This window comes from Serinus canaria, chromosome 1A (genome assembly GCF_022539315.1).
Source record: "Serinus canaria isolate serCan28SL12 chromosome 1A, serCan2020, whole genome shotgun sequence".
NCBI classification, from domain to species: Eukaryota; Metazoa; Chordata; class Aves; order Passeriformes; family Fringillidae; genus Serinus; species Serinus canaria.
The window spans coordinates 29,247,009-29,270,717 of NC_066314.1; the positions used below are offsets into that span (position 1 = coordinate 29,247,009).

General features: G+C 40.8%; 1 protein-coding gene across 2 annotated transcripts in view; it reads left to right on the forward strand.

The window, feature by feature from the left end:
* The first annotated feature begins 322 nt into the window (after positions 1-322).
* The window catches only part of ANO6 (anoctamin 6), a 69,799-nt gene continuing 46,412 nt past the window's right edge, over positions 323-23,709 (forward strand). The window contains exon 1 of one of the 2 annotated variants that reach the window (XM_030238421.2): positions 323-497. In XM_030238421.2, coding sequence (XP_030094281.2) covers positions 410-497 — 88 coding nt within the window. In that variant the 5' untranslated portion in view covers positions 323-409. The remainder of the gene's footprint in view (positions 498-23,709) is intronic. The other variant, XM_050985764.1, reaches the window with a different exon arrangement.

Consider the following 23,709-nt stretch of genomic DNA (forward strand, 5'->3'; position numbering starts at 1 on the left):
AATACATTACTAGAGCTCTAGAGATGGACTTGTTATTCAGTCCTTGAGCATTCCCCCTTCAATTTCCATTACCTTTTCCAAATAACTCTACCATTACTTGTTGCTTTCAAGCTTTTTACATCCGTAGGCTTCACATTTTCAGCAGTATTTAGCAGCGGTGAGTCCTTCAGCGCTTATTTTGACACATTTTTTAAAGACCCAGGGCTTCAGAGGGACCTGGCGCCCCCGTTGGCCGCGGAGCCGGGCCGTGCCCGGCGGGGCGGGGGCGGCTCCTCCTGCCGGGAAGGTGCCGTGGCCGCCCCGCCGCCCGCCCCCCGCCGCCGCTCCGCCCCCGGCGCTGCCAGGGTTCGGGGCGGGCTCGCTCCCCGGCGGTAGGGGAGCGGGTACGGGGCACCGCAACTTCGGCAAGATGAATGTGGAGAACCAGGATGTGCTGCTGGATCTGGAGGGGGAGGAGGAGGAGGAGGAAGATGATGATAATGATGATGGGGAGATCGGTGAGTAGGAGGCTGGCGCGGGGAGGGTCCCCCCTGGACAGCGGGCTCATTCCCGGGCGGTGCGGCTCGGCGGGGCTCCAGCCTTGGGCAGTCCCTGGCGGGGCCGGGGCCGCGGAGCGCACCTGGCGGCGCCGCGCCCGGGCTGTGGCCGGCCGGGGCCGGGAGCCTCTGGCAGACAGCGAGCCCGCACCGCCGTTCGCCTCCTTCCGCTAAAACTACTGAAGATTTTTCCGCGGAAAATACGGGATGTCTTTGTCTCTGCTGGCGGGTGTGCGCCAGGTGTGGTTGCCTTACGGAGCGCCGTGGCGATGGTCCTGCTTCCCTAGCATCGGCACCGCTCAGTGGGCGAGGAGCACCGAAAACTTTGCCCGTTCCTTTCCCTCTGACCTGAGGGAAACGCGTGAGAGGGGCCAGAAGCAGCGCTTTGCAGGGAGCGCGATGCCGGAGACCTTTGGTGCGGCAGTGATCTCCCAGCAGGGGCACAGCCCATGCCCCCGTGCCTCGGTCCTTAGGAAAATCCAAACGTGCCATCGCCTCCCGCCGCCCCGGCGCTCGCAGCATCCCTTTTCTCGCCGCGCTGCCTGACTGGCGTGTCTTAGCTTGACACCCAGCTAACAACCACAGAGCGGCTTGGGATGGAGAGACCTTGAAGATCATCCAGTTCCAGCACAACTGCCATAGGCAGGGACACCTTCCAGCAGACCGGGTTGCTCATAGCTCCGTCCTAGCTGGCCTTAAACACAATCAGGGAAGAGGCATCCATAACTTCTCTGGGCAGCCTCTTCCAGTGCCTCACCATCCTCACAGTAAAGAAGTTTTTCCTGATATTTAATCTAAACCTACTCTCCCTCAGTGATGCTACTCCCTCCCCTCAGAACAAAGCACCCAACAAAGCAAAGTAAAATGTAAGGGGAAAATTGGCAAAGCAAAGAAAGATAATTATTTTCCTGGAGGGGAAAAAAAGGCATATTGTGTCTGCCAGAAAAGCAGACATTAAAATGGACAGAGAGTTTTAAATTCAAAGTGTATGTTAGTCTTGTTCCAATGCCCGTAGCCCAGGACAATGACATTGTATTTACTGTGGGAATGAATTCTATTAAAGTATTTCCAGAAAACAGCCCAAAAGGGCTTGTTTCTCAGCTGGTTTGGACTGAAGGGGCCTGTTCATTTCACTGAAGAGACACAGATTTACTGCAGTTCAGAAGCTGTTTTTCAGCTGCTGTAGCCAAGATATTCTAAAGCCTTTTATTTCTAGTTAACTTGTTAAAATAAATCTAACAAAGAAGGAATGCAGGCAAAAGTCAGTTAGACAAGCAAGGAGAAGCTGAATCTGTATATATAAATTTTAGCAAATAAAAAGGGTTTCTGCTCATTATTTTTCAAAAGGCTGTGAATATTTTTGCTGAAAAACACATATTTTTGATGATTTTTTAATATTTGCTCTGAATTTCTGCATTTGTAGAAAATTTTAGTCATATTAACTCTCTCTTTTTCATTGCCTCCAAATATTAATCCTTAATAATGGTAAATACAGCCTGCCACATTTGTTCAGTTAGCTCACTCCAGAAGTGCATAAAGTTTGAGCCTCACCCAATGTCTGTGGAAATCAGGGAATGTCTTTCCTCCAACATTATTAGCCTTTGTTTCAGATGGGAGTATCCCTTGACTTACAGTAATAGCCCAAAGACAAAATCCAGTTTTCCATATGAAGTGCAGCAAAGGTATTGTTTGACTCCACTCCCTGAATTTAAAGGGTGGATCAGCTCTGCAGTGTATTAATCAACAGCTGTCTTTTCCATTCTTCACCCCAGAGAACAACTGAATTTTTTCCTACTCATAACTCTTTATCCAATTTGGGGATAGTTCAGCTCTCAGAGCCAGCAAATCATGAGTTTCATATACTGCATACAACAGTTGGGAACAACTCATGCTATGTAGCAAAATTGCCTAAAAATTGTGCAGTGATGATTTCATGAGTTGTTATGCAGAGCCTGTTACACAGTACCTGGCTTTGTCACATTTGCTACTCTGCCTTGCAAAATGCATGTGTAACTGTCTTAAGGTTTTTTTTTTTATTAGGTATAATTACAGGAGAACTATTTTATTAGTCTGACAAATATGTTCATCATCCATTTACCTCCAGTTTTATTTTGCCATTTGCATCTGCATTTTTCCCAAGGACACCATCCCTGGTTCAGGAAGGAAGCAGGATTTCTGAACTCTTTCCAGTTCTATTCAAGGTCAATGCAAAGTGTTTATAGCTCATCAGAAAAGCATTATGGACTGTCAAAGTTTGCAGTCATGGCACATAAAGGGAGTGATCAGTCTCGTTTTGGCATACAGTTGTTTTTGGTTATCCATGCTGATGACTAGCAAGCCACTCATGTCAGAAGCAGTGTTAGGCAGGCATCCAGAGAAAGTGCTGTACTCAAGTCCCAGTCCACAGGGAGGTACCTGAGCTGCTCTGCCTGTTGTACAGAGCTTTGAAAGTAATTGTTTGGATCAGAGTTGGGCTTAGGGAAGAAAGTCTTGTCCTAAGGTTAGACTTTTTGGCAAGCTGAAACTTCTTCTTTCCAATGCTTAAAGATGGACAACGTTTTCATTTGGACTCTGGCTGTTTTCAAGAGGATTTTTACATCGGTGGCATTTTTTTTCCCCCATAATTTAGTCTTTCCCTGGTGCAAACCTCACACCATATCCAAATTGTTTTGCTTGTGTTTGAGGGTTTACAGAATATTTGAGTATGGTTTCCAGAAAAATTAACTTGTGCAGACAATATCCAGAGGCATCCATCCTGACTACCCATCTGACAAGAAATACTTTTGTCTTCATAAGGATATGTTAGCAACTTGCTTATGCTTTGTGGTCTTGGTTTTACTCAAATATATATTCTGTTTGCTTCTTGAGCCTTGAGTCTGCATCTTGTCATCTTTTGACACTGCTGCCATCATGACCAGACTGGGCTTTATAGGTGGCCAAGAAAGGGATGTTCATATGTCAGCCTTTTTCTTCTCACACCATGTGCTGATGAGGATTCAGGGAGAATCCCAGCTCTTCTTTCTAAGAAGGTTTTCGTGCTGTTGTTCAGGACACATTTTTAGCAACTACAATAAAAATGTACAAAAGTACTGGTTTATTCAAGCAGCATTAATTGTGGAGTCACAGCCTAAGATGACCAGTTTTGTTCAGCCTACTGTACAACTGGAGCCCTGCCCTGAGGGGTGATGTTGTAATCCAAATGGTGTGGAGTAGATATAGCTATTCTTCACCTCCTTACTTTTGCTCACTATGTTCTCTGCTTGTTTCCTCATGGCATATACTGCATTCAGTCATGCTGCCTGCCCAGAACTTTTATTTTTTTCCTTTTCAATAGCTCCAATAATATGATGATCCTTGTATGACCCTACAAATATTATTGATATCAAATACTGTACTCCAATATTAACATATACCATATCTACAGTGTCCTCCAAATTACTCCATTTTGCCTTCATGATTCTGTGAAATGGGCAATTCTCTACAGAAGTCTTCTAAAGGCAATGGATAGCCTGAACACCTAAATTCTTTTTCTCAGAAGTATGGCTTTGTCCTGCAATTTATTAAGTATAATCCCCACCTTTGGAAAATTTCAAAGGGGCCAGATCTAATAATTTTTTACCATGTAAGAGTTTATAAGCAGATTCTTTTTAAAAAGTGGTTCTGTTTCTGAATGGACACTTTCTTCCTTTCCAGTCTACCTACAGTAGTAGGTAAAACTGCCCCAGTGGTGTCTTTTCACACCCAGTTTTCTTCTCTTTTACTTCTCATACTTGCAATCAACTTAAAAATGATTGGGGCACATTGCAGTTCTCCATTCTCCTGAAGATGGCAATAAACTGTCTGATGAGCTGAGAATCAAGAGTTTCTGCTCCCTGCATTCTGTTTGTGACACTGTTCTCCTCCTGTGCGTGTACGTTCCTGCAGAAACAAGCAGGAATGCAGACACATGGTCCCAGTTATTCTATTAAATTACTATTGCAGTTATTGTTGGGGCAGTGAGAAACTCTTCCTGGTGAGCTGGGACTTGCAAAGTTTCAGGAAACACTGGTGTGTTACATTGGTCAACATCTAAACTACTTTTCATGCCTTCATGTCCTTTCTCTTATATCTGTTACACCAATGGTTTACCTACATTTTTTTGTCTCCTCATACTTCAGCATTTTTCTCTCCCAAAAATCTGCCACTTCACCTTTGCAGGATCCAGGCCACAGATGAGTATACAATCCAAGCCACACAGTGACATCAACCTTGTCACCGAGTGTGGTTCCATTTGAAAGTCTGCTGGTACCACTCACTTTTTAAGGCTGGTTTAATTATTTTTCTGCCAAAGTCCTAAAAACCAAATGGTAAGAATATAAATCTTTAATTGCAATATAATTACCAGTTTGCAGCTATTTATAATTCATAAATTCTGGAGGAGATCTGAGAATCAGGCAGGAATGTAGGAAATTTATACACTCTTCATACATATACCCAATTTAAATCTATTTTTAAAGGGTTTTTACCATACCTGAATTCACAGCGGTCCATGAAAAACTTCCTGTACTGTGAAAATATCCTTTGTTCCTCTATTTAGAATTTAGATGTACTGAACATAGGAGATCATTTTACAGTTAAGTCTACAAACTGTAGGAGGACTTATCTGCCTGTGTATTAGCTTGTGCAAATTGCACAACTTTAATAATAATAGTTTTGTTTCTTTTCCTAATTATTAAGTAATAAATTTTATGGTGGATATTTATCACAAGTAATTTCCTGGAATTTTCCCTCTATTTACTCAAGCCACAATTTCCTTTAAGAGAAAGAATACTCTAGACTGTTCTGCTCAACAACAATTCAATATTTTTTAAAACTAGTCTTCAAGTCTTACCATTTGTAAAAAAGAAAACACATTAAATTCAATACGTAGGGAAAAGCCAGAATTTTGTTACAGGGTACAGAACTGCAGCAGTTCTATAATGTTACAGTTACTAAAAGTAATGCAATCAAAAGCTCACAAAAAAACCCCTGTCCTAATATCAGTTGATTTGTGCTTTATGCAGAATATGAAAATGCAGTTAGAGAACCTGAATTTGAAGAGACCAGAGACTTGGAAGGGAAGATGTGTGCATGCCATAACAGATGTTGTGTTTCCACACAAAAGGACCTTTCGAGAGTAATTAGAGAAGAATTACCAATAAGACCTGTTACTATACGCCTGGGAAATTCTTAGAATCACAGAATGGGTAAGATTGGAAAGGACCACAGTGGGTCACTGATCCAACCTCCCTGCTCAAGCAGGGTCATCCTAGAACACATTGCACAGGATTATATCCAGATGATTCTTGAATACCTCCCAGTGAGGGAGACTCCACAATCTCTCTGAACAATCTGTTCCTGAGCATGGTCACCTGCACAGTAAAGTTCTTCCTCATATTTAGGTGGAACTCCCTGGGCATCAGTTTCTGCCTGTTGCCTCTTGTGCTATTGCTTGGCACCACCAAGAAGAGCCTGAAAACCTCCTCTTGACACCTTCCCTTCAGATACTGACAGACATTGGTGAGGTCATCCCTCAGTCATCTCTTCTTGAGGCTGAACAGCTCCCTCAGCCTTTCCTTATAAGAGAGATGTTCCATTCCCCTGATCATCTTTGTCACCCTCTGTGGGACCCACTCCAGGAGCTCCATGTCTCTCTTGCACTGAGGAGCCCAGAACTGGGCATAGCACTCCAGATGTGCCTCAGCAGGGCTGAGTGGAAGGGCAGGATCACCTCCCTGGACCTGCTGGCAGTGCTCTTCCCAATGCAGCCAAGGATTCCATTGGCCTTCTGGCCACAAGGGCACTGCTGGCTCATGGACAGCTTGTTGTCCACCAGGATGCCCAGGTCCTTCTCCACAGAGCTGCTTCCCAGCAGGTGGGTCCCAAGGCTGTCCTGGTGCAGAGGGTTATTTTTCCTCAGGTGCAGGATCCTGCATTTGCTTTTGCTGAATTTCAAATAGTTCCTCTCTGCCCATCTCTCCAACCTGTTGAGGTCCTTCTGCAGGGTGGCACAGACTTCTGGGGTGTCAGCCACTCTTCCCAGCTTTCTATTATAAAGAAGTTGTTATGATTTATGCCATTCAATAAAGTTATCATTAAAATCATCTCATCATACTATTTCCTCATACCTGCCAATTCCTTGGAAATGATGGGTGGCATGCTGTGCACTTAAGATATAGTTTGCCACTAGACATGTGGCAAACCCCAGGGGGAATCTGATACTAAAATGGGTGTTTTCTGCTGTGATTAAAAAAAAAAAAAGTAACAAACACAAGGGTGCTTTTGTCTTACATGGCATAAATTAAATAGACCCCTTAAAAAAGTCAAATAAAGTAGCATTAGCCTTAGTTTGGGATTAACTGGTGTAGCCAGAAAAAGGAGTTACTGACTGCTGTGCTTTTTACATAATGCACAAATAATAAAACTAAATATTGTTTGCTTGACATGAGAAAACCTTCAGAAAAGGTGCTTCAGGCCTTAAGCATATGGAACTGCTGCAGTTGTGTGTTCAACAAGATAATTTATTTAACAGAGGGTGAATGTCAAGGAGGACAGCTCTGAAGAAGATGTCATGGGTTGGTTTATGTGCTGTTCTCATATTGAGGAAACAAAGGTGAGGGGAGAAATATTATCCATGTGCTGAGCTCTGTATCCTGATTAATAGAAAGAATCAGATTATTTTTAGTGGACTGTCACTAGTGCTACAATGCATGTCTTTGGCATAGTCCTTTCTAACAGTCTGAAATATTGCTGTACAAAATATGTATTATTAATCTGATATTTGGTATATATGTTTTAATATGAAATTTAGAAGTATTCACGTGGTGCCAAATATTCAATGGGCCTAATATCACTTGCGGTTTTTAGGGTTTTGTGCTTCAAACTCAGTCTTAGTAGGAGTGTAAGTGGAACAGTCTTACCTCTGAAGGGAGTGAGTTCATCTGCTGCGTTGGCTGTGACCAGTGACCGCCCGGCCATTGCTGCTGTCTGGTGCTCTGGTTCCAGTCTGATGGATCTGGAAGCTGAAGTGAAAACGGGAGGCTGTAATGTCCCAAACACGTGAGGCAGCACAAACTGGTTTGGCTACAAAGAGCATTCCCACGCACAGCCAGCCCGCAGCAGCAGCCTAAGTCTGCTTGGCATTCTGGCCTTGTCTTTCACTGGGGAGTCTCAGTGCCAGTGTGGTAGGAATGCAAAGCTGCAGAGAAGGACAGTGCACACTTTATCTTCTTGTTGCTGCTGTCTGTGGCAAATAGAAAGTGGCAGTCATGTGCACTGCCACCAAACAATAGGTTGGTTTTGGTAGTCAGTCTAAGAATGCAAGTATCTAAGCATAGATCTATTGTCTTTTCCATCCCTCACAATTTACTCAGACATCCCACATCTCTCTGAAGGCTTTGTGACAGAAGTGTCTTGATTGTATCCCAAGGGAATATACGGACATCTAAAATACATTTTTGGTTAATTCAATGGAATTACTCTCCTCTTACCTACCCCCTTCTCAAGTATTTGATAACAGCAGTAGACATACAGGCATGGTTCCCTGCAGGGACTTGAGAAGTGAGCTTCTGAGGCATCCTTAATGAGTGCCAGATTCAAACTGGAAAATTAATAAAGTATATTAAACTGCAAACTGCACTTTAAGAAGTGTAGCTACAAGTCTGCTGGACCATAAACATTCCTTTCATTGTTTTTGTGACTCATGTGGTAGAAACGGCAGCTTAGTTTCAGAATGCTGTGTAAAGGCACTTCAATTTAGTTTTTACATTAAATACAATTAAAATAATTTCCAACTAAGCCACTATTCATCAACATAATTTTGACATAACTAAAAATTAAACAGCATAACTGAATAACTGACATAACTGAATCAACAGCACATTTTTTTTGCTTTTACTGTTTCCCTTCCTTTCAGTTTTTTTGTAGATGGAATTCACCTGGCCCCATTAATCTGGTTAGTCAGGTTCTCCAGCATTTTTTAGATATGATTTATTATGGGACATTAAATATTTGCATAGGAGACTGCTTACATTACAGTCATCAGAATGAGCTGAGCAGCAGTGTTCTGCTGTAGGAAACAGCTACTACTCTTCTGTGTTCAGTGCTGTTTGAGACCAGCTGGTGCAGCAGGCTAAATGCCTGGAAAACTTGGGTTCCCATGGTGTGTGTCTGTCTTGCAGGCTTCCAACATGGGTGGAGATAGATCATAGAACCAAAGACTGCTTTGGGTTGGAAGGACCTTTAAAGCTCATCTAGTCCAGCCCCATCTGCCATGAGCCCCATCTTCAACTAGATCTGGTTGCTCAGGGCCCCATCCAGTCGGCCTTTAATGTTTCCAGGGATGAGGCATCAACCACCTCTGGGCAACCTGTTCCAGTGTGTCACCAACCTCATTGTTAAAAACTTGTTCCTTGTATGTAGACTGAGTCTGAGTCTCTTTTAGCCTAAAACCATCACCCCTTGTCCTGTCTCTGAAGGCCCTGCTAAAAAACCTGTCCCCATCTTGCTTATAGGCCCCCAGTTTGTCCTAAAATGACACAATAACGTTTTCCCAGAGCCTTCTCTTCAGCCTGAAAGCTCTTGGTTCTTTTTCCATGCCTGTCCCTCTACTAGTTTGGGAAATTACAGTCAGTTAAGGAATTTTCACTGTCTAGGAAGAGTTGGAGCGAGAAGAGCTTGTGTCAAGATACCCTGCACCTCCTATGGTGAGGTGATACTAATGAACTTGTGTCAGGAGAAGGGGATGAGATTTGTGACTTTTCAGTGGGTAAAATATTGTGGATTCTTTCCTTCCTTTGTGGGAGAAATAGGAACTAAAAAATGTCATCTGGGTTGCAGATCAGGTTGGAAAGTATGAGAAGTGATTGTAAAATATTGGTGGTGTAGCAACACTGCTAAAGATGTGGCAACTGATATTAGTAATCCAAGGGTGTGCTAACAGAGTGGAGGAGTTAAGAGCCATGACCAAACAGCCTGTGGAGAAGCTGTGGTCTGTTACTCTCATTCAAGAAAGCCTGAGCAAAGCACCAGATTTGAGCTTAGATCAGTGGAGAGACTCACGTATCATAAACCAGGGTCTTCACTGTAGGTTCTCATAAAATAAAAAGTGTTGAAATCATGAAAAGAGTAAGGAAATGGAAGTGAAGGCAAAACATGGTGAGTTCTGGGTACAGACTAAGAAAGCAAGCAATTGAAAGTGAAAGAGGAAGAACTCTAGACAGTATTCTCCAGGGGAGGGCTGGCCAGTGCAGCTGTTAAGAAGCAATTGTTTAGTGTGGGTGGTGAGGCACTGGAACAAGTTCCCCAGAGGAGCTGGGAATGCCATATGCCTGGGAGTGTACAGGGCCAGGCCGGATGGAACTTAGAGCAACCTGTCCAGTGGAAGGTGTCCCTGTCCATGGCAGGGGGGTTGGGAACTAGATGGTCTTTAAGGTTCCTGCCAACCCAAGCCATTCTGTGATTCTATGATTCTGTAATTATATTCACCTATTTATCTGGTCAGGAACTCATTAAGCACTGGCATAAAGATTCTTCCAGCTGAGTTCATCAGGAAAATAAACTGCAGAAGGGACTAAGAAAATATAGCTATGGGTGCAGTGAATTGAAATAATTCATCTGTGCCATTTTCATGAGCTTTTTTAATATATAGTAAAAATTGAAATGTGTTCATTGGTAATTTATCCAGCAGGAAAAAAAAATTCTGTCTTTATACTCTTAGTTATTTGCAAAAAAATTTCCACTGCTGTAGGTTTGGCACTGCAGTTAGAGATAACAAGAAGGCTGAGATGATAATCCAAAGGGCTCTAGCAGTGCCAGAGGGTTTTATTAGTTTTTGTGGAATATTAGTAAGATTATTGGTGTTCTTTTTCTGGGTTTTTTCTGTAAGTAGTCTAATGGGGTTTTTACAGGCATTAATGAATAAGGATGAGGTCAAGCAAGGCACATTTTACCCTTCTGAGCAGTCCCTTTGGCTCGAGTGGGAATAGCATCATTTTTGTAAACAATGTTGAAAAAGCAGAATTAGTCCCTAATCGAGGGAATCTCTATTAAATATTTCATCATCTCCATATATGCCAGTTTATTCTAGGAAAAATAATTAAATTCATTAAATCATTCTGCTGTCTATAAAATACAAGAAGGAATTTCACACTAAAGCACAATTTAATCTATAAAGAGATGGTAATACTTAAGACACAACCCAGCAATAGCTCCTACAACATTTGGTAAGACTTAAATATGTAATAATTTTGTTTTTATGACCTGAAGAATAGAAGAGTCAGTGCTGGAATATATTTTTAAACTTGTTCCTTGCTGATAACCAGGTGAGGAGAGAGAAAGCTTTAAGGGCAATGCAGTCCAGCCAAGGATAGCTCCAGATGTTTTTGTAAGTTTGTTGGAGTTTACACAAAAAGCAAAGTTCATCTTTCACAGAATCACGGAATAAACTGATTTGGAAGGCATCCATAAGGATTATGGAGTCCAGCTCTTAGCCCCACACAGGACAGCCCCAAGAATCACACCATGTGCCTGAGAGCATGGTTGAAACAGACCCTGCCAGCCTTGGTGCTTGATCACTTCCCTGCAGAGACTGTTCCAGTGCCCAACCACTCTCTGGGTGAAGAACCTTTTTCTAATACCCAACCTAAACATCCCCTGGCACAACTTCAGGCCATTCCCTCGGGTCCTGTCACTGGTCACCACAGTAAAATCTGAGGAGTCCTTCAATTGCTAAAACTAAAGTATTTCCTGGTTAGGAAACAAAAGTTCAGTTTGTTTCTAAACTCTGAGTCCAACATCAAGAATGCTTGAAGGCAGAGTCTTTGCACCTACACACAAGTTAAAAGTACAAATCTAGGTTTTGACTTAATATTTTCTCTGTTTTTAAAGTAATTAAAAGTATCTTTTTGGGACCCTCCTGTAAACGCACTGTCTAACATCTGAGTGTGGGAAATACTTTAAAGCAACCATGCTGAGAATCTCGTTACAGAAATTCAAATAGATCTCCTTTGAGACATGTAAATTTAATAGCAGTGGGTATAATTTTATAAATCTATCTCAAGATTTCTAATTAGATAGTTCATTGATCCATAGGCATTGAAGGCTGACCAAACAGTCATCTATAATTACAATTGTGTTAATCATGTCAGCTCCCAACGAAAAGGCTCCATGGCTGCTGCCTGGAGATTTGGCACTGGTGAGAAACACCAAGGGATCAGCTTGGCTGCTGAAAATTTGGAGCTTGGGGCAACTGCTGTGTGAGGGCTGCCCTCCTGTAAAACACAGGGCAGGCAGGGTATGCTAGTTCCCTCTGTAAAGGGGTAGTAATTTTGACATTATGGTTGAGGTTGATCTTGGAAAATTTGTCTCATGGCAAAAGCAGAAGTAGCTTGTCTTCTTTGTATTTCCTGCTTCAGGACAGCTGTTTTGTTTTAGTTGATCTGGGATAAAAACAAACAAACAAATACAAATTACATTGTTTTAAGCAATGAAGAAAACACCTGCTGATTCAAGAAGGCCCTCAGGGACCCTCAGCACTGGAGGAGGTATAAAAGCAGCTTATCACTTTTGACCAGAGGCCAAACTCTATTGTCCTCTCCAAAGTGTTCTGTCACAGTCCTACAGCGAGTCAGCCTGCAGAGTATATGCATGTGTGTCATGGTTCTGGGCATGCATGAGACCCAGGCAGGGGAGGGAGAGTGTTCTCACAGAAACAGTAAACAGCTTGTGCTGCTTCTTGGTTTCAACCTTTCTATTCTTAAAATATCAGCAGTACTGTGCTTTAGCAGCTGCTTTAGATAAGATCTCACCAACTCCTCTGGAATTACTCTGAGAAAGAAAACATTGAACCGATGATATTTTCTGGAGTTTGGGCTCAAGTTTGGACTCAACCTTTTGACAGCTGCTACACTGCCACCATTCCATGTACTTGTCTCAGGCTGTGGTAGGAATAATGATTTTTACAGGATTACCTGCTGCCTCCTCCTGTAGTTCTCACACAACAGCATAAACTTCTGAGGTAGCAGGCTGCTGCTCCTTTCTATGTTCCAGTCCATGTAGGGAAGGATTACAAGCCAAAAATGAGAACATAAACATGAAAATGATTCCTTTGAGATTAGTGGTTCCATCAGTGTCTATGAAGTTATCTAAGCGTGTAAATGCTGCAGTCTCAGTCCCCAGAGCCTGGGGGTAGCTGTTCAGTAGGTGTTTTTCAGTGTGGGGTTTTTTTCAGTTGTCTATTTTCCAAAACGTTTCATGATGAAAGCACAAATAATAATAATACTCCATTTATCATTTGTGCTTTGGTGGCCTTATTTTAATTTGTTTCTTCAGAATGGAGGAGAGTTTAATTAAATGCATTGGGGATAGATGTTTATCCTGTGCTCTAAGATCAAATGTGTCCATCAGAAGAGCTTCTGCATCTCTCACTGTGTATAGTTCAGCAACCAAACCCATTAACCATTTGTCTCAGCAGAATGTTCCTCAGGAACACCTTGCATGAAAAAATAAACATTAGAGAAATCCTGTTTGCTTTCATGATGACTCTTTCTGTTCTTTTCCATATCCATCACTATCTTCTTTGCAGTTTTCTTGTGCCAGCTTTAGGGCCAGTCATTCTCTCAGCATTCAGAATGCCAGGTTTGAGTCCATACAACCAGATCTGGCTCATGCAGAAGAGATATGTCATTTACAAGTGGCATAGGATGTTCTTCAGGTCCAAACTGCACAGCTGAAGTGCCAGCCTGGAGCAAGCAGGGATAGAGGAGTCCTTCCATGATTTCATGGAATTCCAGTTTGTTGATACTAAAACTAAATTAAAATCTGGAGGTAAAATCCTCTGGTTTGTGTGCAAGGACCAGAGTGGATGACCTTGCAGGGATCACTGGATGACTAGAACCTTCTAGTCTTACAGTCTAGGAGCTGGATCCACACATTTTAAAAGGTAATTTTTCTCACCTTTAACACAAAACATGGAATCTGCAGTAAAGCCTCTTCAAAAACAGAACAAATCTCAGCATATTGATATCAAGGGATAATGACTAACCTCCTAACAGCCCATCACACTTGCATTTTCCCTACTGTAGTAACGAGATGCGTAAGCATTCTAAACTCTGCTTAAATGAAAAAAAACTCTCTAGAGGCTGCTGGTTGGGTTTTGGTTTTATTTCATTGGAAAACTGGTTTTTTACATTTTCTCCCTTCCAGAGTTTTGAAGAAATGGGTTAGAATCTCAGTGGAAATGAGTTTGTGAAGAGGGCTATCACTGGGTCTCTGAGCACTGGTCTCTCTCACGGGGATCTGTAATGTTGCACAAAATGAGCAAACCCTGTGGCTGTTCCTGTGTTACTGCCATCTGGTATGTTCATTACATGCTAAAACAGTTTAGCAGAATTCTTTACAGACACCAAAGTAAAATGTCTTTCCCTGCTTTCCAAAACAAAGCATGCATTTCCTCTTCTGTAGGCTATTTTAAAGATTTCATAGAATTACACTGAGGTGTAGGTGAGATAGGAGGAAATGAAGGGTTTGGCTTTTTCCTCCTTATTATTCCTGCTGCTTAGTTTTGCTATAGTTGAATGGCATCTAAGATTCAATGCTAGTAATTTTTCATCAGGATCATTACAGTATTGGCCTGAGCTCTGTTAGCTCCCCCCTGACATACACTATCAAAATACACATATTTTTATTCTCTGCGCCAAGCAAAAGGAGATTGTACTTTTAAATTCATGAGTATTCTTTACTGATAAATTCTTGGAGAAAATTTACTCAATCTACGATGGTTAATCTTCTATGAAGGAGCAGCAATTGCTAGAGAAATCTAGAAATGGCATTTCATGCTGGACTATCATGTGCTTACTCTGCTGGGTCTAAAGCTTTCCTGCTGTTCCTACTCTGAAAGGCTTGCTCACAATGGTGGTGGGTGACCATACTGAAATCTGAAGCATGACTCTACCCAGGGAATAATCCTTCTATACTGGTTGCTCGTAAGCACAAATCTTAAACTAGATACCTTATACTTTATTAACATTGTTGTATGTCAAGCAATCAAAAAGCTTTCCCATTATCCCACGGTCAGCAGCATCCTTACATTTTCCCAGGTGTCTTTGGCACCTGCCTCAGAGCTTGTAGTACTGTGTAATATATCTGAGAATATTTCTAATGTGCCACTTCAGGGATAGGTGATTAAAAACCTGCTGCTCCTCACTCATCTCAGAATTTAAGATGATCTAAAAAAAAAATGTACTACTTCTGTCTGATTCTATACTCTGGGAGCTTTCCTGTCTCTGTGCCCTCATTTTACACTTTGGGACACTGAATGGTGGTTTTGACCCAAAGCACCATTGGATTCTCTTGGGGCCAGGAGGCTGAGCTGGGTGGGCCACTGACCTTGTGTAAAACCAGTGAACAGCGTGAGCATTCACTCAGTGGTGAAAAGGTGCAGTAAGAACTGCACAGAAGGCAAGGTGTAGGCCAATGACTGCTGTGACATAAAGCTGGGGTCTGGGAGCAGGCACTCTGCTCAAGGACAAAGGCCAGGAACTGGAGCTAAGCCCTGCAGCTGAATGACCACAAGGCTGTAGTGTGTTTCACTCCTCATCTGACAAAAAGGACAAGCCACCAGCTGGGCTTACAAACCAGATGACAGACCTCCCATCCCAACAAGAGGCTGATTGCAGCCAAAGGCATGGCTTGATGGTGGCATTACCTTAGAAAGCTAATTGTCAGCCCTGCCTAAGCTCAAGGCTTGGTCTGGTAAATGTGCAGTGGCTGATCTGTCCATTCAATCACCTAAATCTGGGGGCTCTTAACCAGTGACTAAAATGACCAGGACCTTCAGCATGCCATTCTCTCTCCAGAGGAATCTACTTCATTTTTTCTATCCGTGCCTTGTTAGAGGACTGTAATGGCTGTTGGGATCTTACATCCTTCTATTTCCGTGTTTTCAAAGTCCAGGGGGAAAATTTTGTGTCCTCTCTGGAGCTTGCTTTTATTGCCTTCATGTTTTTGAAATGAATTTGTGTATAAATTTGTTGAGTTGGTATTTTCATATGCATTTATTTTTTATTTTTAGTTGAAGAGTGGACTTTTCAATGCCAGGCAGAGGGAGCATATTCTTATTTTCCATCAGACTGCCCACACTACTTTTATTAGAAAGCTGTGTGCACCCATGCATCCTTCTTGTTAATGCCTCTTTTCCCAGAAAGGAACTTAGAAACCTCTGTGTCTTCAAAGCCACGGAGTCTGTGGTATGTGGTCTTCTGTCTGGCATGAAGTGTCAGACCTTACCAGCTGACCAGCTGTAGTTAATGAGCATCACAAGTTGAATTTTCAGCAGAAACAAGAATTTTTATTCATAGTGATTGTAATAAGCTAAAACAACCATGCAGGTTGGTTATGTTTTTTTCCATCAAGGTACTGAATTTACACTAATTACATTATTCTGAGCTGACTTTTGAAACTTAATGAATTTAATCCATGAGAAAAGTGTCTATGATCACTTCTCTTGCAGTGCATTTTAAGATCACTCTACAGCAGCACAGAGTGCTGCTGCATGTAGACCACTAATCAAATTGCCTGATTAGGTGAAATTCTAGACTTTCAGCAAAGTTTCCTCATGCCAATTGCAGCAATAATTATTACATCATTTCTGCTCAAGGGAATCACTCAAATGCTTCAAATAGAATTTCATTTCTAAACTGACTGTATAATTAGATAATACAGTATAGCCAGTAGTAATCTTTCTCTATATTTAAATGCAAATTTTTCCAGTTACCAGCAGGAGCCATAGCATCCCTAATTGGTTGTAGCTAATAATATATTATGACTAAAAAAGGTTAACATTAAGGCTATGAAGTCAAGCATTTAGAAGTTAGGCAGTGTCAGCATTAGTATTGCCTAGACAACTTCCATTTCCCTGCCATTTGTTTAACTGCAAGTTACAGTGTTTATGTACACAATCATTGTTCTTTTTTTCCTCTTAAGTCTACTGCTTTATTCAGTAAACTGGTAGTAATTGCAGATTTCTTTTTGTCTCCCTCATAAACAGCATGGCTCCAGGTCTTGTTCAACTCAAATTATCCAAGCATTGCACAGAACATTTTCATTCCTTTCATCCTCTGTGTTTCTATGGTGCTTTTGCCACACCTGAACACTATATCCAACAGGGTTGTGAGTGTTGGGTTGCCTAACTCCTGTTTTTAGGGAGTCACGGAGTTTTAGGAAGCCAGGCCTTTTTCACAGGAATGTAGGATGCTGAAGTGATTGCTAGATGTGGGGAAGGTAAAACACATCTGAATGGATTGTGCAAGCACAAGATGCTGAACAGAGAGATCCAGATTGCACTGGCAGGAATCCAGTGCAATTGCAATGGCAGAAATGCATCTTCTGCAGGGCCACAAGAAAATAATTCATTTTCAACCACTTTTGTACATGCAAATCTTAATCCCATTCTGTGTTTATAGTTGATAAACTCCCTGCTTTTCTTACAAAGTTATCTAAAAATGCTCACCACTGACAAAAGCTTTGGGACACATTTTTCAGAAACAAGAGCATTTTCTAATTTTGCTATTACAAATACCATACCTCATCACAGAATCATCATAGAACAGTTTGGGTTGGAAGGAACCTTAAAGACCATCTTATTCCAACTCCTCTGCCATGGGCAGGGACATCTTCCACTGGACCAGGTCACTCAGAGTTCCATCTATTTTGGCCTCAGACACAACCAGGGATGGGACACCCACAGCTTCTCTGTGGAACCTGTTCCAGTGCCTCATCACCTTCACAGTAGAGGGTTTTTTCCTAGAATGTGATCTAAACCTACTCTCTTTCAGTTGGAAGCCATTCCCCCTTGTCTTGTCTTGTCACTACATGCTGTTGTAAATGGTCTCTCTCAGTGACAAATGCCCAGCTGTGCTGTAGAAGTGCTGAGCTCCCTGGCAGTAACACCCTGGGCAGTTGGCTTGAAAACTGCTGAGAAAAGCTGGGCCAAACCTTGTTTGAGCAGCTTGCTCAGTGCCACATGTATCACATCCTGAAGCAGGGACACAGGCCCCTTCTCTGAGGCTGTATGCAAATTCTTTGACAAAGAGATAATCTTTCTTCTTTCAATCTTCCAACATTCCTATATACTATCTGTGTTTTACAAAAATTACTTAAAGTTCTAGACAGACAAGTTTTAGTTAGCCAAACCTGGAGTCATCACCATTGCAGCCCCATCTTGTATACAAAAGAAAGTAGGGTCCTGAAGAAAAAAGTTTGGGGTTTATTCTGGAAAATTATTTCCTATGCCTTAAGGTCTGGGAACATCTCCTGTGCTAGATCAAGTGGTGTTACTCTGTACCTTTTACCTTTTTTGAAATCACAAAAAATTCTGAAACAGAAAAACCAGGATCCAGTCCTTTCTTTTGTGTCTTTAAAATGAGGATCTGCAATGACAGTCTTGGCCCAGAACTATTTCAGTGTTCATGAATTTGAGTTTGGAGTCTTATTGATCTGCTTTTTTGCCACATCTCTCTATAAATTCCTTTTTCAGAAGAACCCTGAAAGCCAGTTTCTATCATTTGGGCCATATACCAAAGAGGAATGATTGAAGTTACTAATTTAATTCACAGGTTGTAGTATGTAGCAACCTGAATTTTTATTTTAAAGGCTCTCTGAGAGAAAAAAGTTTTTCTTGTTTATTGGTAATGTAGCTAAGGCAGTAAACCCCTTGTGTTCTATTGCACAATGACATTTCTGAGGGCACCACAGGGGCTGTACCCAGTCTGGACCCTGGCAATCCCCAGGAAATTACCCACAGTGCAGGACAGCAAGGCAGGAAATTCCTGTTAGCCAGCAGTTGCAAAATCATTATTTCAGTTTGCACTTCTGGAACTGGATGTTTTGATTACTCCCAAATCCTGCTTTAGGGGCATACATCTCTTCTTTAATTCTACAGACACACATTAATTTCAGCAAGTATATAGCTCAATGCACACTTTCTTTGATTTTCCATTTGTTGTTGAGTAATTTCTTTCTAATCTACTACATAATTCCTATTTACTCCAAACTTGTATATAGATGCATCTTGTTGGTAAGTAGAGTTATTATACCAAAGAGAAAAACATGTTTATTACTTGCTTTAAAGATGCTGTATACTTTTTTAAAAGTGCATTTATGAAACATTTGGTATTTAAAATAATTTATTAAGCAAGAGAAATGTTAACTATAGTAATGAAATTGATGTATCGATTAATGAAATTAATTGATTCATTCTGGTCACTAAGGGCCAGATGCTATGGTTGATACAATTTGGCTTAAAAACTCTCAGTCTGCTTGGGCATTTTGGAATACATCAGCAAGAATTTATCTGTAATTTCAAATGCCTACTATGTTCTGCAAATCTGTCCTAATGCCTTTTGGGTTCTTAAAATTTGTCTATCTCACCCTTTGCAACCTAGATTTTATTTACTGCAACAGGAAAAAAAATGCAGCCAGTTCTTCTTGATCCCTTTTTCAGACTAAAACAGATTATTCCAAGTAAAGAAATTTTTCTCTCAGAACTTTCTAACAGAGCTAAAGGTCAAAGTTGTCTGTATGCTGGTGCTGAATTCAGTGACCCAGCTGATCCCTTATGTCTTATGTTCTTAATGTGACTGAGGTCATTCTTTTTCTCAGCTCTAAGAAAGAGAGAAACTAAGAACTTTTACTTTTGACAGCAGGGATTATAATGTTTTCATTATTGTTAAAAAATGAAAGAAATGAAATACATATGCATGTAAGTATGCCTCAGTTTGTAGGAATGTGACAGAATCAATCCTGAAACAGGCTCATTTGGCAGCCAACATTACAGTAGTTTTCTATATGATTCCATATACAATTAAACCAAAGCAGACCTTATTTGAAAAATTTAAGAAGGCTTGTTTGTTGCATCATTTTAATATATTTAAGTTACTTACTCGATTATAAAAAGATATATGTGGAGAAGAGAAAATTATTCAAGCCCATAGTCCAACTTGAGATTAATGCCTGAAAAGTATATCAGTCTGATGCCTTCTGATTTAATCACTTTATTCCATTACTTTATACTTTGACAAAGCAAGCCATGTGTTTACCATGCATACAATCAGTTAACAACTGAAAAGCATATCAAATATTGTTCAAAATTATAGCAGGTAGACGTGCTAATGCATTCTGAAACCTAAGGTTGTTTATCTTTAAATTGCCTATTGACAGATGAGAGCCAAAATAATTCTTTCTGACAGCCATTTCAGCTGAATGTGGGCAAACTGTTTAGCTTGAGAAAAAACATTTGGAATATTGTAATTAGCAAGTGAATTTCTGCAGTGATTTACAGTCAGCTGGAGTCGGACATGGATGCTGGATGAAGCTAGGTTGGTTCTGGCGTGCACTGCAGCAGTGAGGAACAGGAGCCAGCTTGGGCTTTTCAGCAGATTACTCTGAAATCACAGAATTGTTACTAAAACATCATTAGCCCAGTGTTTTGTTTTTGAAGCTGAGGTTGGGGATAGTCCAGGTCTCACTGAAATGTTTTAGGAATTTTGCCACAGGTTTTGGGCAATTGGCCCTCTTTGAGTTCTGAACACATAAGAACTGTTTATAATTACTGAGCCCCCTAAACATTTCAATTCAGTGTCTCTTAAATATTTAGGTACTGCTATCAGCAGAATCATTTCCACAAAGTCAGATTTCTTGGTTTTATAACTGCCTGCTGTTTACTTTATTATTTTTGGTGAACTACAGTGACTCAGACTTGCAATGCCCTCTATTAAATAGCCAACTGAATGTTTTCCTGTTTAGGGTTAGCCATGAAAGAGCATTTATTTTTTAAAGTCATTCCACATGTTCCCATCCTTTGTTTGCACAGCTGTAAAAGAAGATAACTTAATGGAAAGAATAGTCTTTCAAACAAGAAAGAATCATCTTCTAAGACAGCCATTTCACTTCCTTTGTTCTCCAGCAGCCTCTATAGCTTCATAATTAGGTTTCCTTGGGCTTCTGAAATGAAAATCAATGTTTTCCTTATTATGTGGCATAGATTAGGTTTTTGGGTTGATGATACCTGCAGATCTGCTCTATGTGAGTGCACAAAGTATGTAATTTATTGACAGCTGGAAAGCCATTTTGGCATTACTGCATTTTAACATTACTAATTGTCACCACGTTTCTCACGTGCTCTAAGACTGCAGGTGACCCTAAGTGAACAAGACTTTCACATGGAAGGCAGCTGTTAGATCTCTTATTAACTGTAAATGATAAGTTATAAAACATAGTTTGATATAAAAATAATTCAATTTCTCTTCAAATACATAATTTCTCTGAAAGTGGAGAATATGGGGTTTAGTAGCATGATTTTAAATTTGTTGTTGAATAATTTATTTCTAAGAAATCATCAAATCATTCTTCGATGAGGTCTACAAGTATGAAATAAAACTAATTTAAACACATTCTAATCACAGAACTTAGCAGAATGAGTGCTACTAAATGCAAACCAGAAGTATTTGGTGGAATGGGGTGAAACCATTGATACTTTTGTAATGACTGCTCTCATATGTGCATGGAGAAAACACCATAGCCCAGAGAACCACTAGTCAGGAAAAATCAGCATCTGGATCTCCTTATTTATCCCAGCAGGTGGGAACAATCTGACTCCATCCAGTTCTTTGAGCCTCACTGTGGCAAACACGATATGATTTTTTAATTTGATTTTCATTAGAACACATAGACTTTACTAATCACCTTTTTTTTCCTTTCCAATGTGGTGACATTGCTGTCAAATGTATCAAGAAATGTGTCAATTCAGATAAAAATTGCATGTAAATATTTCCTGATATTTTCCATCAGTGACGCATTTTGTTATTAGACTAATTTTCTTTGCAATCTATTTGAGGCCTGAGCGACCTGAGCGTGTCTAATTGTGTGCATAATGTTCACACATTTCTGTGGGCAGTGAATGTTGTTGCCTCAGGCAGGCTGTGTGAGGGCAGGGCTGTGAGGAAGCTTGAAAGGGGGTTTGAAATATCATCTACTCAGTTCTCCTTCAGCAAACGCCTGCTGCCCATTCCTGCCCTGCTGCATTCCCACCTGCTGCTCTGTGCGTGCAGCCAGGTACTGCAGACCAGTTGCTGTGCCCCAGCACTGGTCTGGCTTTGCAACATCTCGGTTTCTGTAACCACACTGTAAACTTCCCTCTTTGGGGAACAGGAACTCCATGCTGCAGGCAAGTCCCACTGGGGGGCTGAGCAGATGTTCTTGAGCACATTGGTTTTGTACTTAGGAGAGCACAGTGTTCTATTTACTTATTTTTCTCCCTGTAAGAAGAGGATTTGGGTATTAGACTGTTTAAAAATTCTGTGAGAGACTGTCAGCACTCTCACAAAACTCTGTGGGAAGCGAGAGGTGATGTGATCTCTGTAGCAAAGCAGCAAAGCCAGGAGATTCCAGATGTCATTTCCTGGCTTTGCATTCTTGGTTGCTCATGAGGTACCATGTTCAGTGCCAGGGCTGAGATCTTGTCCTTAACAATGTCTCACAGATACCAGGTTAGATACCAGATACTGTGAGTTTAGTGTTGTAAAATCCTCTTGACTTCTCAGAGTAATTTGGTGCCTTCTAATTTGGGTTTATGCAGGTTATTTACAAGCCAAAAGAGTGCTGCAGCTCTTTTTCACCTCTGACTGTTTTCATTTGAGAGGAAATCAATGATAACAAACACATAGAATTTTCTTGTCACAAAATGATTGGCATCTTCAGGCATGTTTGACAATGTCCTTGTTGCAAAGCCAAGCCCAGTGGTCTTTTCAAACATCAGCTTATCCAACATTTTTGTGGTTTTCTTGTCATTAAATTGTTTTGGACTACATCTTTTTTCACTTCTGGATACTTTTTTTTGTTCTCAGTCCTCTTTAATTTACAGATTAAAAAACCTTTCATCCCTACTGCATGTGCTTTGGACAGCTTCCATTGTTTTGCTATTCAGACCCCAAGGAAAGGTTTACTTCTTAATATTTAATTCTTCTTTATAGTTCTTACAAAGGAAGAATAGCTTGTCTATCTTGTAGGCCATATAATAACATATCTATAACATGTCTATCAGTAGGCCATAGGCTCTCACCTATAGCAATAGGTAGAGATTGCTAGTAGAAATGTTCATTAAAGCCTTTAAATAATAATAATTTGAATAATGCAATGAGAAATCACTGAACTTATAAAACCATTCACTGTCAGTATCAATTTACTAATGAAAAGACTGGAAATTTTGTGTTGGCTATCAAGAAATTTTTTGTGTCTTTATTTGAACCAGTCAGAAATTCTGGGTCACCTGTGAAAAAGCAAGGCTGTAGAGAAAATTCATTTAAAAAAATCACTGGTAGAATAAACAGCATGATTTATCTCCCATGGCCTGGCCAAAAGAATGGGATACACATAGGTTATAAAAAAGTAGTGTGGGATGAACATGGACCACTTAGTACTTCTGCATAGGCATATTTGATGGAAGGTGTGAGGTGTTGACAGCTCACTTCAGAGTCCTGCATTGAAAAACAATCTTCAGGCAGCTGGAAAGTCCACTGACATATAGACAGTTCAAGATGTTCTTGTAAAATAGTTTGCACATTTTCAGTACTTAAAATTTTTACAACAACATCTTTTGAGAGGACTAGATCAAAGACCAACTGGTATCATTGATCAGACACTCAGAACTATGACTCCAATAGAAGCAAATTAGGTTAAGTGTGCTGACAAAAGCATATGTTGTTGGATTGCTTGAAGACAGAATTTGATGTATCTGTCAATTAAAATCAGAGTATGCTGGCACAAAGCCAGTAGATTTCTTTGTTCCTTTGAACCTCCTTTGCTTTAATTGGCTGGGTGATAGAACACAAACATCTACCCTTGATGTACTGTAACTCAAATATTAACAGGAGTGATCACATTTCTGAAGAAGATATGAGTAAGAAGAACTATTATTTTAATATAAAGTCTCAGCACAGCAGCCCTTAGACATAACTATGAGAACACTAGGACCAGACTTACACCCAGAGGAATCTGGGTCTGGGGAAGGACCTTGAAAGTTCCTCTAGGCCAACCTCGTAAAAGTTATCCCATATTCAACATGCCCTTAGTTCCAGGATATTTAATTCATCTGTGCTAAATA